This window comes from Macrotis lagotis, chromosome 1 (genome assembly GCF_037893015.1).
Source record: "Macrotis lagotis isolate mMagLag1 chromosome 1, bilby.v1.9.chrom.fasta, whole genome shotgun sequence".
NCBI lineage: Eukaryota > Metazoa > Chordata > Mammalia > Peramelemorphia > Peramelidae > Macrotis > Macrotis lagotis.
The window spans coordinates 895637597-895649578 of NC_133658.1; the positions used below are offsets into that span (position 1 = coordinate 895637597).

The following is an 11982-nucleotide window of genomic DNA, read 5'->3' on the forward strand; positions in this document are numbered from 1 at the left end:
TGGATGAATATGTACTATTGCTATCTCTCCATCCATTTATCATACCTACTGTCTATCTCTGTATATCTGTATATCTTTCTGTCTATATCTGTCCTGTTTATCTATCCATCCACCTATCTAGTCAATCTATTTAGCTACCTATCTTTACTTATCTAGTCTCTATTTATCTAGCTAGCTAGCTAATTATCATCTACCTATGCATCTGCCTATCTTTCCATCTCTCCTACTGGTTCATATACTTAGGAGAAGCAGTTTGGTTCAATGGAAAGAGCTCTGGAGTGAGAAGACTGAGGTTTGAATTGAAGCTCGGTCACTTTACTAGTGGTGCTACTTTGGAAAAGTTGCTAAACTGTCAGGGCCTCAGTTTCTCCATCTGTGAATTGAGAAGGGTAAACTGCATGGCCCCTTCTGGCTCCCCACTCCACCCCTGCCCAGTGCACACCCTCCTCACCTCACAGCTGGCCTATGGCAATGACTACTCCGGAGTTCTGCCTTAGGTCTCTCCTTATTCCAGTCCATGTCCCATTTGACTACTAAAATTATTTCCTTACATTGCAAGTCTAATCATGTCACTCCCCTAGTCAACAAACTCTTGTCTTTTTCTTCAGTTAATTATTTCCTAGGTAGCCAGCAGATAGGTGACAATGTAGACAAGACCTGGAATCAAATATTTGAGTTGAAATCTGGCCCCAGACACTAGTGGTGTGACCTTGCGGAGGTCACTTTGGACCTGTTTACCTCAGTTTCCTCATCTGCAAAAATGGGCTGGAGAAGGAACTGGCAAACTTCTCCAGGATCTCTGCCAAGAAAATTCCAAATGGGGTTAAGAAGAGTTGAATGTAACTGAACAATATTTATCCTCCACGTAGATTGCTTTATACAAATTTGTTTCCATGTTATCTCCCTCATTAGATTATAAGCTCCTTGAAGGCAGGGACTATTTTCTTCCCTCCAGTGTTTAGCACAGCACACAGGAGGGTATTAAATAAACATGATTGATTCCTAATTTATTTATTACATTATCAATTGATGAGGCAGTTAGATGGTAGAGTGGATATAATGTTGGATCTGGAGCCAGAAAATTGTGGTTCTTATCATTTCAGCCTTGTAGATTCTGTGTGACCCCATTTGGGATTTTCTTGGCAAAAATCCTGGAGTAGTTTGCTATTTCCTTCTCCAGCTCATTTGTACAGATGAGGAAACTGAGGCAAATAGGGTAAAGTGACTTGCCCAGGGTCACACAGTTAGTAATTGAATCTTCCTGACTCCAGATCCAACATTCTATTGTGTCATCTAGCTGCCTCAGTTTCTCCCGCTGTAAAATGGGCATAGTAATAGCATCTACCTCATAGGATTATTGTGAGGATCAAATAAGATAACATTTGTAAAGTACCTTCATAAATCTTATTGCTTTCCTTTTCCCCTACCTTTCTGGATACCACCCAGATCATTTTCACCTAACCAAGAAAATTAGGAAGCAGAACTCCCAAACACTTGGAGACAAGAATTGAAAGGCAATTTCATTACCCTCTGAGAGGCACTTAACCTATAGGGGACTTACTCTAAATATGCTGGGTGAGTCAAGGGCCACTCCCTCTATGGAAAGCCCTCTTCTTAAGCAATTAACCAAAAACTAGAGTGTTTTCCAAATTATGCATATTAGGAAATGCAATGAATTATTATTGCTAAATCATTGTAATAATGTTATAAATCACCAAACTAGACCCTTTTGTCACTAAATTATCATGATGATAATATTTTCACTGTCATTATAATGGAGAGCTATCCTGTAGTGAATTGAAATCTGGTTTTCAAGATAGGAAGGAAGACCTGGGTTTAAATCCCACTTTTGGATACCTGACCCTGGGCAAGTTGCTTGACCCTTTTAGAATTTCCAGAGTGGTAAATTACTGAGGAGAGCCACGGGTTAGAAGGCTTTCCTGCCGAAGATATTGGAGTGGTTTGCCATTCCCTTCTCTGGGTCATTTTATGGATGAGAAACTGAGGCAAATAAATTAGGTGACTTGCCCAGGGTCACAGTGCTTGAAGCTGAATGTGAAAGAGTTCTAACTCCAGGTTTGGCATCCCTGGTTGCCTCAGTTTTTTCAACCACAAAATAGACAATAATAGCATATGCCTCAGGGTTATGAGAATTCAATAAGGTAATATTGGTAAAATGCCTGGCCCTTTTCCCAAGCCCATGTCAAAACCCTGAAAAGTCATCTACTTAAAGGTGAATGGCACTCCAAGTCCCTGGCCATCCTAGCCAAGGGAAGATGGGAGAAGAGGTGGACACTGGCAACCTGGCCATTCTACCAGCTGATCTAAAGAGTGAGCTCTAGGTTTTTTTCCCAGTTTTTCCCTTCTCCTATTTTCCCCTTGTCTTTTCCCCACATTTCTTCCCCCCTTTTCCTCTCCATTTCCTATTTCTCTCTGACTTTGTTTCCTTCTCTCTGCACTTGCCTCTATCCCTCCCCGTCTCTGCTCCATTCCTACTGTCCCCCTCCACCTCTCTTGTCTCTTTCTTGATCTTGGTCTGTCTCTATCTTTTTATTCCCCCCCCCCTTTTCCTGACCACTTTCGGGTTCTCCCCCTCTGCCTCCCCCCCTTCTCCCTCTCCTCCACTTCTCCCTGTCCCCCCAGTTTTCCCTTTTCCCTCCAATTCTCTGTTGTCCCTCTGCCCTTCCCCCTTCCCCCTCCTCCTCTCCCTCTCCCCTTCTGCCTCCTCCCCTCCTTTTACATGGGAGCCTGGCGTTAGTAACCCCCGAGGTCTGTTTGTGCCTGCCACGCAAGGCGGCCCGCCTGGTTGACTATTCACATCAGATGGTGTGAGCTCGGAGTTTTTGGAGTTTCCCACACTTCGGCCCCATTCACAGTGTTAAACTGTCAACAATAGAAGTGTGCCTGGGAGGCTCCAAGACTGAAAGCTAATGCCGGAGCTGCCATCTGGCCAGCACTCAGGAGAAAGAGAAAATGCCTTTCATCCTGGGGGCCCGGGCCAGCCCTCCTGGATTCCCCCGGCCATTGTGGTCACGGAGGGCTGGCAGGATTGAAGCTCATTCATTTCATATTTCTCAGATCGGAAAATTGGATCAAAGCTTCTCTCAGCCCTCGCCGCCCCCCGAGGACGCCTCCTCCTTCCCTCTCCTACACACCCACCCACCTCCTGCTGCCATCACCTGGACTAGCTGGAGGCTGGACCTTTAATCCGCGGCGCACCTGGATGCTGCCACCTAGGCTACGCCCAGGGCAGTCCTCTTGGGGATCAGATTCAGTCTGGGAAGAAGGTCCCGGAGGCTGGACCCTGCCTCTGGTCACTTATGACAGGAGGATCAGAGGGTTTGAATCTTAGACTCCATTTTATCGACGAGGAAACTGAGACCCAGGGATGTTAAGTGGCTTTCCTAAAGTCATACAGCTGTGAAGTGTCCCGATACAGGGGTTCTTAAAAGCTGTTTTGTTTTATTTTTGTTTTATCCCCCAGGAGCTCCATGAACTTGGATAAGAAAAAAATTGTGTATTTCAATATATTTGATTTCCTTTGTTATTTTATCTATTTTATTTTGGGCATTTAAAAGCAAGGGATTCTTAGGCTTCACTATGCACTGTCCCAAAGGATCAATGCCATAAATAAATAAATAAATAAATAAATAAATAAAAGGACCCCTGGTGGAAGAGAGAGAGACACAGACAGAGAGGGAGACGGAGAGAGGCAATGACAGAGACAGAGAAAGAAAACTTTCCAAGACATTTATTCATTCACCATTTGATCATAGATTTAAAGCTGGAAGGGTTGCCTTCTAAATTAATTTCCTCACTTTAAAGAGGGAGAAACTGAGACTCAGGGAAGTTAATTTTCTCTGGGTCACACAGTTCTTGATAGCAGAATTAAACACAGAGGCAGTAACATGCTAAGCATCCACTTAGCAGTGAATAGTGATGCCATAGTTCCCAGAGTACTGGAGTTGGCATCAGGAATACCTGAGTTCAAATATAAGATTGGCCACTGGGTAGGTCACCTCACCTTTGTCTTTCTCAGTTTTCTCAACTGTAAGATAGGTATCATAGTTAATACCTACTTGGAAGGGTTTGAAGGAGGATCAAATGAGATGATACTTGTAAATCACTTAGGTATTGCCTGTGTGACCTTGGGTAGGTAATTGTTCCTTTGGTGACTCACATAAAATGAGAGGGTGTAGAGTGAATTCCATAACCTCTCAAGTATTTCTCAGGTCTAAATTTCTAATCCTCCATGTGACTTGGGACAATTCACTTCCCCATCCCAGGACTCAGTTTCTTTATCTGTAAAAATGACAAAGTTGGAAGAGATGATCTCCAAGATCCCTTCCAGCTCTTTAGCTATATGATTCTGTAATTCCAAGACCTGCCAGAACAGAGATGGCTATCTTGTTGTCCTTGGCACAGCCTCTGAGTACCCATACAATGTTGAAATATCATCATTAGAGGAGGGCTTTACTGGAAGAATTATCATGGAAATTATACCTCTATTTGCCTTCATGTCTCTTTGCTAATTCAGAAAGACAGCCAGGCTCATGCTAAGCTTTATATTAAGGCTGTAACTGTCAACATTCATTCTCATGCCAGGGCGGTGGATGGAGATGTTGAGGGGACTCTGGGCAGCAAGACTGCTGCCCCCCAGGAGCTCTGACCCCAGAAACAGGTTGTGAAATTCTCCAAAAAGCAGTACACCCTTAGAAGCTCATCTCGGTTATTAACATTTTCTTTTTTTCTTAAGCTTAGTTGATTAATAAAAACAATACTGTGTTTGTTGGTTTCCTAGGTGTCAATACTCACACTGAAAATTTAACAGTCAGCTTTCTTGAGGCAGTCTTAGTTGACTCCATCATTATTGAACTCAACAACAGAGAACAGACAACAGAGAATTGGAGGGAAAAGGGAAACTGGAGGGACAGGGACAAGTGGAGAATGAAAGGGAGAAGGGGGGAAGGCAGAGGGAGAGACAGGAGAAAGCCGGAGCAGGAGAACCCGAAAGAGAAGTATTGAGTGTGGTCAGGAAAAGGGAGGAAGAAATAAAAAGATAAAGACAGACAAAGATCAAGAAAGAGACAAGAGAGGTGAAGGGGGACAGTAGGAATGGAGCAGAGATGGGGAGGAATAGAGTAAAGAACAGAGAGAAGTCATTCATCCATTTAAAAGGAAATGATTGTTCTAATAACTGTTCTAGATAATAAATTGTTCTAATAACTTTTCTAGAGCTCCAAGGTCTACAAAGTGTTCTGCATGCCCTCTCATTTGAAGCCAACCTGTGAATTGTAAATATAATATTGTCACATCTTATATGTAAATACAATATTGTTACTGATGTTTGGAGTAGTGAAATCTGAGAGGCTAAAAGAACTGGAACCTGAGAGCAATATTTCCAAAGTTGAAGGACTCTTTATGGCAACAAGAGATTGATCTGTCTCTACCGGGTCACAGAGGAGTAGTGAGCAGAGGTGGAAAAAAAGAGAAACTGAGGTTGGCATCAGGCAGCCCTTTCTACTGATTAGCACTGGCCAAAAGTAGAATGAGTTCTCCTTTCTTAGGTGTCTTCCAGAAGAGGTTGAAAGATTATTGGTTTGAGGACATTAGATTAATGGGGTTGGACAGAGATGGTCCCTAAGGTTCCATCCAACTTAAAAAATTCTGAAATTCTATAAATGAATCATTTATAGTCTCACAGCTCAGTTTCAAAACCAAGTCTTTCCCACCTCCAAACCCAATCTTCTCTTACTCCATTGCCTAATATTGGCTAATGTGCCAAGTCATAGAGTGAAGTCACACTATTCAATTAGCCAGAAAGCATTTGGTGAATGCTCTGAAAATTTTGATCTCTTAATAGTTTACATTAATATGATTAAGATACAAAATGTGATAGAGCAGAGAGAGTACCAGACTCCAAGGTAAAAAGACCTGGCTTAGAATATCGCCTCTGACACTTATTAGCTGTGCATGATTTGAACCAATCATTTAACTTTTTTACCTCAGTTTCCTTATCTTAAAAATGGGATGAATAAAGCTTATAAATCTACCTCATAGAACAAAAGTGGGTTTTAAACTTTAAATCATTGTGTAAATTGCTCAAATGAATTGAGTTATTACTCTTGAGAGCCAAAAGGCATATAGTAGATAAAGCACAAATTTAAGGTTAAATTCTTTTTTTTTGGTCTTTGCAAGGCAATTGGGGTTAAGTGACTTGCCCAAGGTCACACAGCTAGATAATTATTAAGTGTCTGAGGTTGGATTTGAACTCAAGTCCTCCTGACTCCAGGACCAGTACTCTATCCACTGTTCCACTTAGTTGCCCATAAGATTAAATTCTTAATCTCTTTTGTATCACTGACCTCTCTGGCAGTCTTGGGAGGTTGATGGACACTTTCACAGAATCATGTTTTTAAATGCAGAATATAAATTCAAGGAATTACAAAGGAAACCAACTTTATTGAAATGCAGTTATCAAAATATGAATATATATATTTGCATGTATGTATGTATGTATGTTTATAAAATGAATTCATAGACCCTAACATAAAAGCTTCAGACAAATATGATAGAAGACCTGAGTTCAAATCCTTCCTCAGTTATTTAACTAGCTTGTATTATTCTGGGTAGCACATTTTTCTGGTCCTCATTTTCTTCATCTGCAAAATGGGAGGTTAGTACCAGTAATCTTAAAGAACCTTCCATTTCTAAATCTGTATTATTACTATTAACAATTAATTTTTTCATTGTTCACAAGGGTTTTCCAGAGGCATCTAGGGAGCATAGCAGTCAGTTCAAATCCAGCCTCAGACCTCCCTAGTTGTGACCCTGGACACACTGAATACATTTAACTTCTGCTTGCTTCATTTTTCTCAGCTGTAAATAGGGGTGATAACCACCTACCTCATAGGGTTGTTGTGAGAATAAATGACATATTAATTGTAAAGCTTTGAGCATAGAGTCTAGCACATAGTAGATTTTATAGAAATACTTATTCCCTTCTGCCTTCCAAGTTGTGGTGCCTGACTCTTTGTGACCTCATTTAAGGTTTTTTTAGCAAAGATATTGGAATCATTTGTCATTTCCTTATCCAGATCATTTTTGCAGATAAGAAAACAGACAAACAGGATAAAGTGACATGCCCAGGTTCATACAGCTAGTGATTGGCTATTTCCTTTTCTAGCTCAATTTTGCAGATGAGAAACTGAGAAACAGGATGAAGTGACATGCCCAGGTTCACACAGCAAGTGATTTGTCATTTCCTTCTCCAGGACATTTTTACAGATCAGGAAACTGAGGCAAACTGGATGAAGTGACATGCCTAGGTTCACACAGTTAGTGATTTGTCATTTCCTTCTCCAGGACATTTTTACAAATCAGGAAACTGAGGCAAACAGGATGAAGTGACATGCCTAGGTTCACACAGTTAGTGATTTGTCATTTCCTTCTCCAGGACATTCTTACAGATCAGGAAACTGAAGCAAACAGGATGAAGTGACATGCCTAGATTCACACAGTTAGTGATTTGTCATTTCCTTCTCCAGGACATTTTTACAGACCAGGAAACTAAGGCAAACAGGATGAGGTGACATGCCAATGTTCACACAGTTAGTGATTTATCATTTCCTTCTCCAGGACATTTTTACAGATAAGGAAACTGAGGCAAACAGGATGAAGTGACATGCCTAGGTTCACACAGCTAGTGATTTGTCATTTCCTTCTCCAGGTCATTTGTAGAGATGAGGAAACTGGGGCAAACAGAATGAAGTGATGTGTTCAGGGTCACACAGTGATTTGCCATGTCCTTCTCCAGTTCATTTTTACAGATGAGAAAATTCAGGCAACCGGGATAAAGTGACTTGCCCAAGGTCACATAGCTTAGGAAGTATCTGAGGTCACATTTGAACTCAGTTCCTCCTGATTCCAGACCTGATGCTCTACCGTGCTATCTAGTTGCCCAGGCTCTATTCTAGGGGCAAAAATCAGGGAGGGAGTTTCCTGTCCTTGAAGGCTTTCAAGTCCAAGCTGGGGTATCACTTGTTGCATCTGGTGTAGTGGAGATTTCTTTTTGGATATGAGGTTGGATCCGATGACTGCTGACATCCCTTGGAACTCCCCAATTCTGTGACTTCGATTCAGCATTCCTCCTGACTCTCTAGCAGACAGATTCATCCACCTGAATTGAGTTGTATTAGTTTTTTCTCCCCAGCAGTGAGGATGGATCAGTCAAAGTTATTCATACTTTTATCACCTAAGCTTCTTCACACTGACACCCTAGGTAGAATCCCTGTATGACTTACAGGGACAAGATTAAGATTCATTCTGTGATCCACCATTAGGGGGTCAGTAATTTGAGTCTGTAATTAGGATTTGGGGGATAGGGGAGCTGTCAATCTGTGGCCAGGGGGATGGGATCAGGCAGTAGCTTGGAGGAGGGGGCTGGTTTGTTATCACAATTGCCCACCCTCCCTGGCTGGGGTTTGAGGTCAGTCTCTAGTTTAGGAATAGAACTCCCCCCCTCCCTTTTTATCCCCCCCCCCCATGAATTTAATTGTTCCGGCTAGGACTTGCAGTTATCCTTGCCTTGACCTGCTTTTAGCCCTTGATTCACCTTCAGAAGAAATGACAGGTGATTGGGTCGGCTGCTATATAGCCTCCTTAGGAAAAGAAGAAGCCAAACACCCTGACTCTAAGAGGGACACCTAGAGAAGCTTCAGGGGTCTCTCATAGACCCCCCCCCTCAGATCAGCGAGGAGCTGAGAGGCAGAAAGGAAGAGAAATCTGTGAAAAGAACTAGCACCAGGAGCAAAGGATGGACTTAAGAAACAGTCTTACAGTCACCAGTGACCAGGTTCCTCTGAAAAGCAGAGTCAACCAAGAGAAGATTTGCTGGGGCTAATTCAGTTTGGGGAGAACTTATTAATATGGCAGATACTGTACTAGAAACAGATCAAAACAAAAGTCCCTGCTGTTACAAAGCCTGTAGTCCTACCGGGGAGGGAAAAGAATAAGACGTAAGCAAAATCTAGAAACCAAATTAGAAGTAAAAGAATAACACTAATATCTGGGACACGGAAATCAAGAAAGGCATCCCATGAGGGATGGTACTTAAATGGCCTTTAATCTCTAAATTCTAGGGATTTCATGAGGAAAAGATGACTAGGGAGAGCATTGGGAGGGGGGGCTGTAGTTAGAGCTCAAACCCTGGAATCAAGAGGCTCTGAGTTCAAATTTATCCTCAGGGACTTACTAGTAGTGTGACCCCAGGCAAATCACTTGCCTGGATTGCTTCCAAAAGAAAAATTAGTTAAAAAAAAAGCTATTATCCGGAGAAGGGGTCCATAGGAGTTGTGAGAAGGTCAAAAGGACCCATGACTCAAAACCGTTTCTAAAAGAATTGGGGAGGTTACTTAGGATTGGTAGAAAGAACCCTGAAATTGAAGCACAACTTTACCACCTGTTTATCCTTGGATAAGTCACTTTTCTCTGGGTCTCAGGTTCCTCTTCTGTAAAATGAAGGGGAGGCTGGGGTTTCTTCCAGTTCTTAATACTTAGTTCAAAGATCTTACAAAAATGGGGTGGATGAACCAGCCTTGGGGTCAGGAGTACCTGAGTTCAAATCCAGCCTCAGATACTTAATAATTACCTAGCTGTGTGGCCTTGGACAAGCCTCTTAAACCCATTGCCTTGCAAAAAAAAAAAAAACAACATAAAAAAATGGGGTAGTTGTCGATGACTCTCTGGGACATATGTGGTCTGAAAAGGCAGCAACCTTTTTTTGCCTCCTTCCATCTCACCTCTGCCAAATAGTCCATCCCTCATCCCACTTAATCAGAGAAGGGATGCTCAGAGATAGTGTTGACAGTTCATCCACTCAGGATTCCTTGGTTAATGTCAAAGAGTGTTTCATGTCCAAATGAAAAATGGGCTTTATGGGCTTAAGTCTCCTTTCCCCCTCCACACTTTGCTTTTTTTTTAAGTAAGTGGGTGGCTAGGGAGGAGGAGGGGAGGGGGAAGCTACTCCTTCCTGCCTCCCCCCCCCCCCAAACCCCCTCCCTTCAACCTTTTCCACAGCAGCTTCCCCTGGCCTGGGAAAAGGCGACATATTGAGATGTACAGCTCCCAACTTGGGGCCCTGCAGTAATTAAAATGATGGCCCACGCTTTCCCACAGTCCCAGCCCATCCCGCCAAAGCAGAGCTCTATTGTCCAGTGGCCTCCCCAGTCCACCTGCTCCTCTGGGAGCAGTCATTACTCCCCAGGCAATTCACAACCAATTTACCGTGTGGTAATAGATGCTCTCTCTTTTGTCCTTCGAAAGGCATGGATTGGCCAGGGAGTGTGGGAACCTCGGAAGATCTCTGGCCCCATGCATTTGTATGCAATCCTGTGAGTATAAATAGAGGAGATTCTTGCTCGGAGCCTGCATCGAATAGGAGCTCAAGCTCATAACTGAATTCTCCTCTGTCACAATTCCCCAGCATCCTTCCTCGAGCCATGGCCCCCAGTGCGATATCCATGGATATCCTCACTCCTAAAGAGAAAAACAGAGTAAGTATCCTCATCTACAGTGGCAACTTGAGGCAACGTGGGGAGGAAGTGACTTGGTTTCCCAACTTGTTGGATGAGAATGGGTCCCCTCATATTTCTCTCTTTTCCTCTCTCCCTTAACAGCTAAGAAAGCCAGTGGTGGAGAAGATGCGACGGGACCGCATCAACAGTAGTATCGAGCAGCTGAAACTGTTACTAGAGAAAGAGTTCCAGAGACACCAGCCCAACTCTAAGCTGGAGAAGGCGGACATCCTAGAGATGACTGTCAGTTATCTGAAACACAGCAAAGGTGAGTTCTTGGGGTAAATGAATTCCCAGCCTCTGATACCATGAGCTTAGGATTTTCTGATTCTCTGTACCTCTAATCTAACCCCATCCTTTCCTCCCTGCAGCTTTCGCCTCCTGTCCCAAGAGCTTGCAACAGGACTACAGTGAAGGTTATTCTTGGTGCCTCAAAGAAGCGGTCCAGTTCCTGACGCTGCACTCGGCCAACACAGACACCCAGATGAAGCTGCTGTACCACTTCCAGAGACCACCGGCATCGCTGACCACTATTCAAGACTTGAAAACTCCTTCCACCTCTCCCTCGTCACCTGTTACCTCCACCAAGCCAGCATCTGGACAGTCACCACCTGGCAGTACCCTCTGGCGGCCCTGGTAGGACCAGGAGGACTCTGAATGGTGGGGACCCATGTTGATCCAGAGGAAAATCCGGACTTGCTTTCCAAGTCCTTGGCTCCTCTAGAATGTAGAGCAAAATGCTTTCTCTTTTTCTTTTACAGAGCACTAGGTGTTCCATTTTTGTTCTTTCCCTTCTCATTGAAGGATTTTGATTCTCCTTGCCCAGTCTATTGGGCCAGAGAGAAGGCCATTCTAAAAGAATGTAAAGTAATGTTCCTTGAGGGATGACTTCGACAGTTGGCCAGTCTTCTACGAAGAGGGCTTAATATTATCTAACCTGATTAATTAAGGTTGTAATGTGTTGGTCTGTACCCTAGCAATTGTAACTTTCAGCAAGTTTGTCCACATTGTGGCACCAGAGGGGGTCTTAGAATTTTTGTTATCTCATGGAAAAATCACCATCAACCCATCACCATCATAGAAGGCATCCTTCAGGGCATGTGCCAATCTTAAGGAGAGTGTAGTGTTGTGGGGCAGATGGACCAGTGATGCCTTTTGTAAAGGCTACAGTACCCAATGCATATCCTCATAGGAAAGGAAGTAACAACTAATGTTGTTTTTATGATGGATGTATTTATTGGAAGCCTTTCTAGGAAAGGCCACTGTACAAATTATATTGCAGGGGTCGGGTTTGGTATGTTTTGAGGGTGGGGTAATTAGGGGAAGGGGCAGGGAAATATCTATTAATACTCCTAAAAGGATCCTGATGTTGCCTAATGTGAAGGGCATGGTATTTGTAATCAGCGTT

General features: G+C 43.1%; 1 protein-coding gene across 1 annotated transcript; it reads left to right on the forward strand.

Annotated features, from left to right (window-relative positions):
• Positions 1-10499: 10499 nt before the first annotated feature.
• On the forward strand, positions 10500-11214 carry HES5 (hes family bHLH transcription factor 5). The gene is made up of 3 exons (XM_074192461.1): positions 10500-10553; positions 10677-10842; positions 10946-11214. The coding sequence occupies exons 1-3, from the start codon at positions 10500-10502 to the stop codon at positions 11212-11214; spliced, it is 489 nt and encodes a 162-aa protein (XP_074048562.1).
• The last annotated feature ends 768 nt before the right edge of the window (positions 11215-11982 follow it).

Coding starts and splice junctions, on each gene's coding strand:
- HES5 (XM_074192461.1), top strand. CDS start 10,500: ATGGCCCCCAGTGCGATATCCATGGATATCCTCACTCCTAAAGAGAAA. Junction 10,554..10,676: donor CTCCTAAAGAGAAAAACAGA/GTAAGTATCCTC, acceptor CTCCCTTAACAG/CTAAGAAAGCCAGTGGTGGA. Junction 10,843..10,945: donor TTATCTGAAACACAGCAAAG/GTGAGTTCTTGG, acceptor TCCTCCCTGCAG/CTTTCGCCTCCTGTCCCAAG.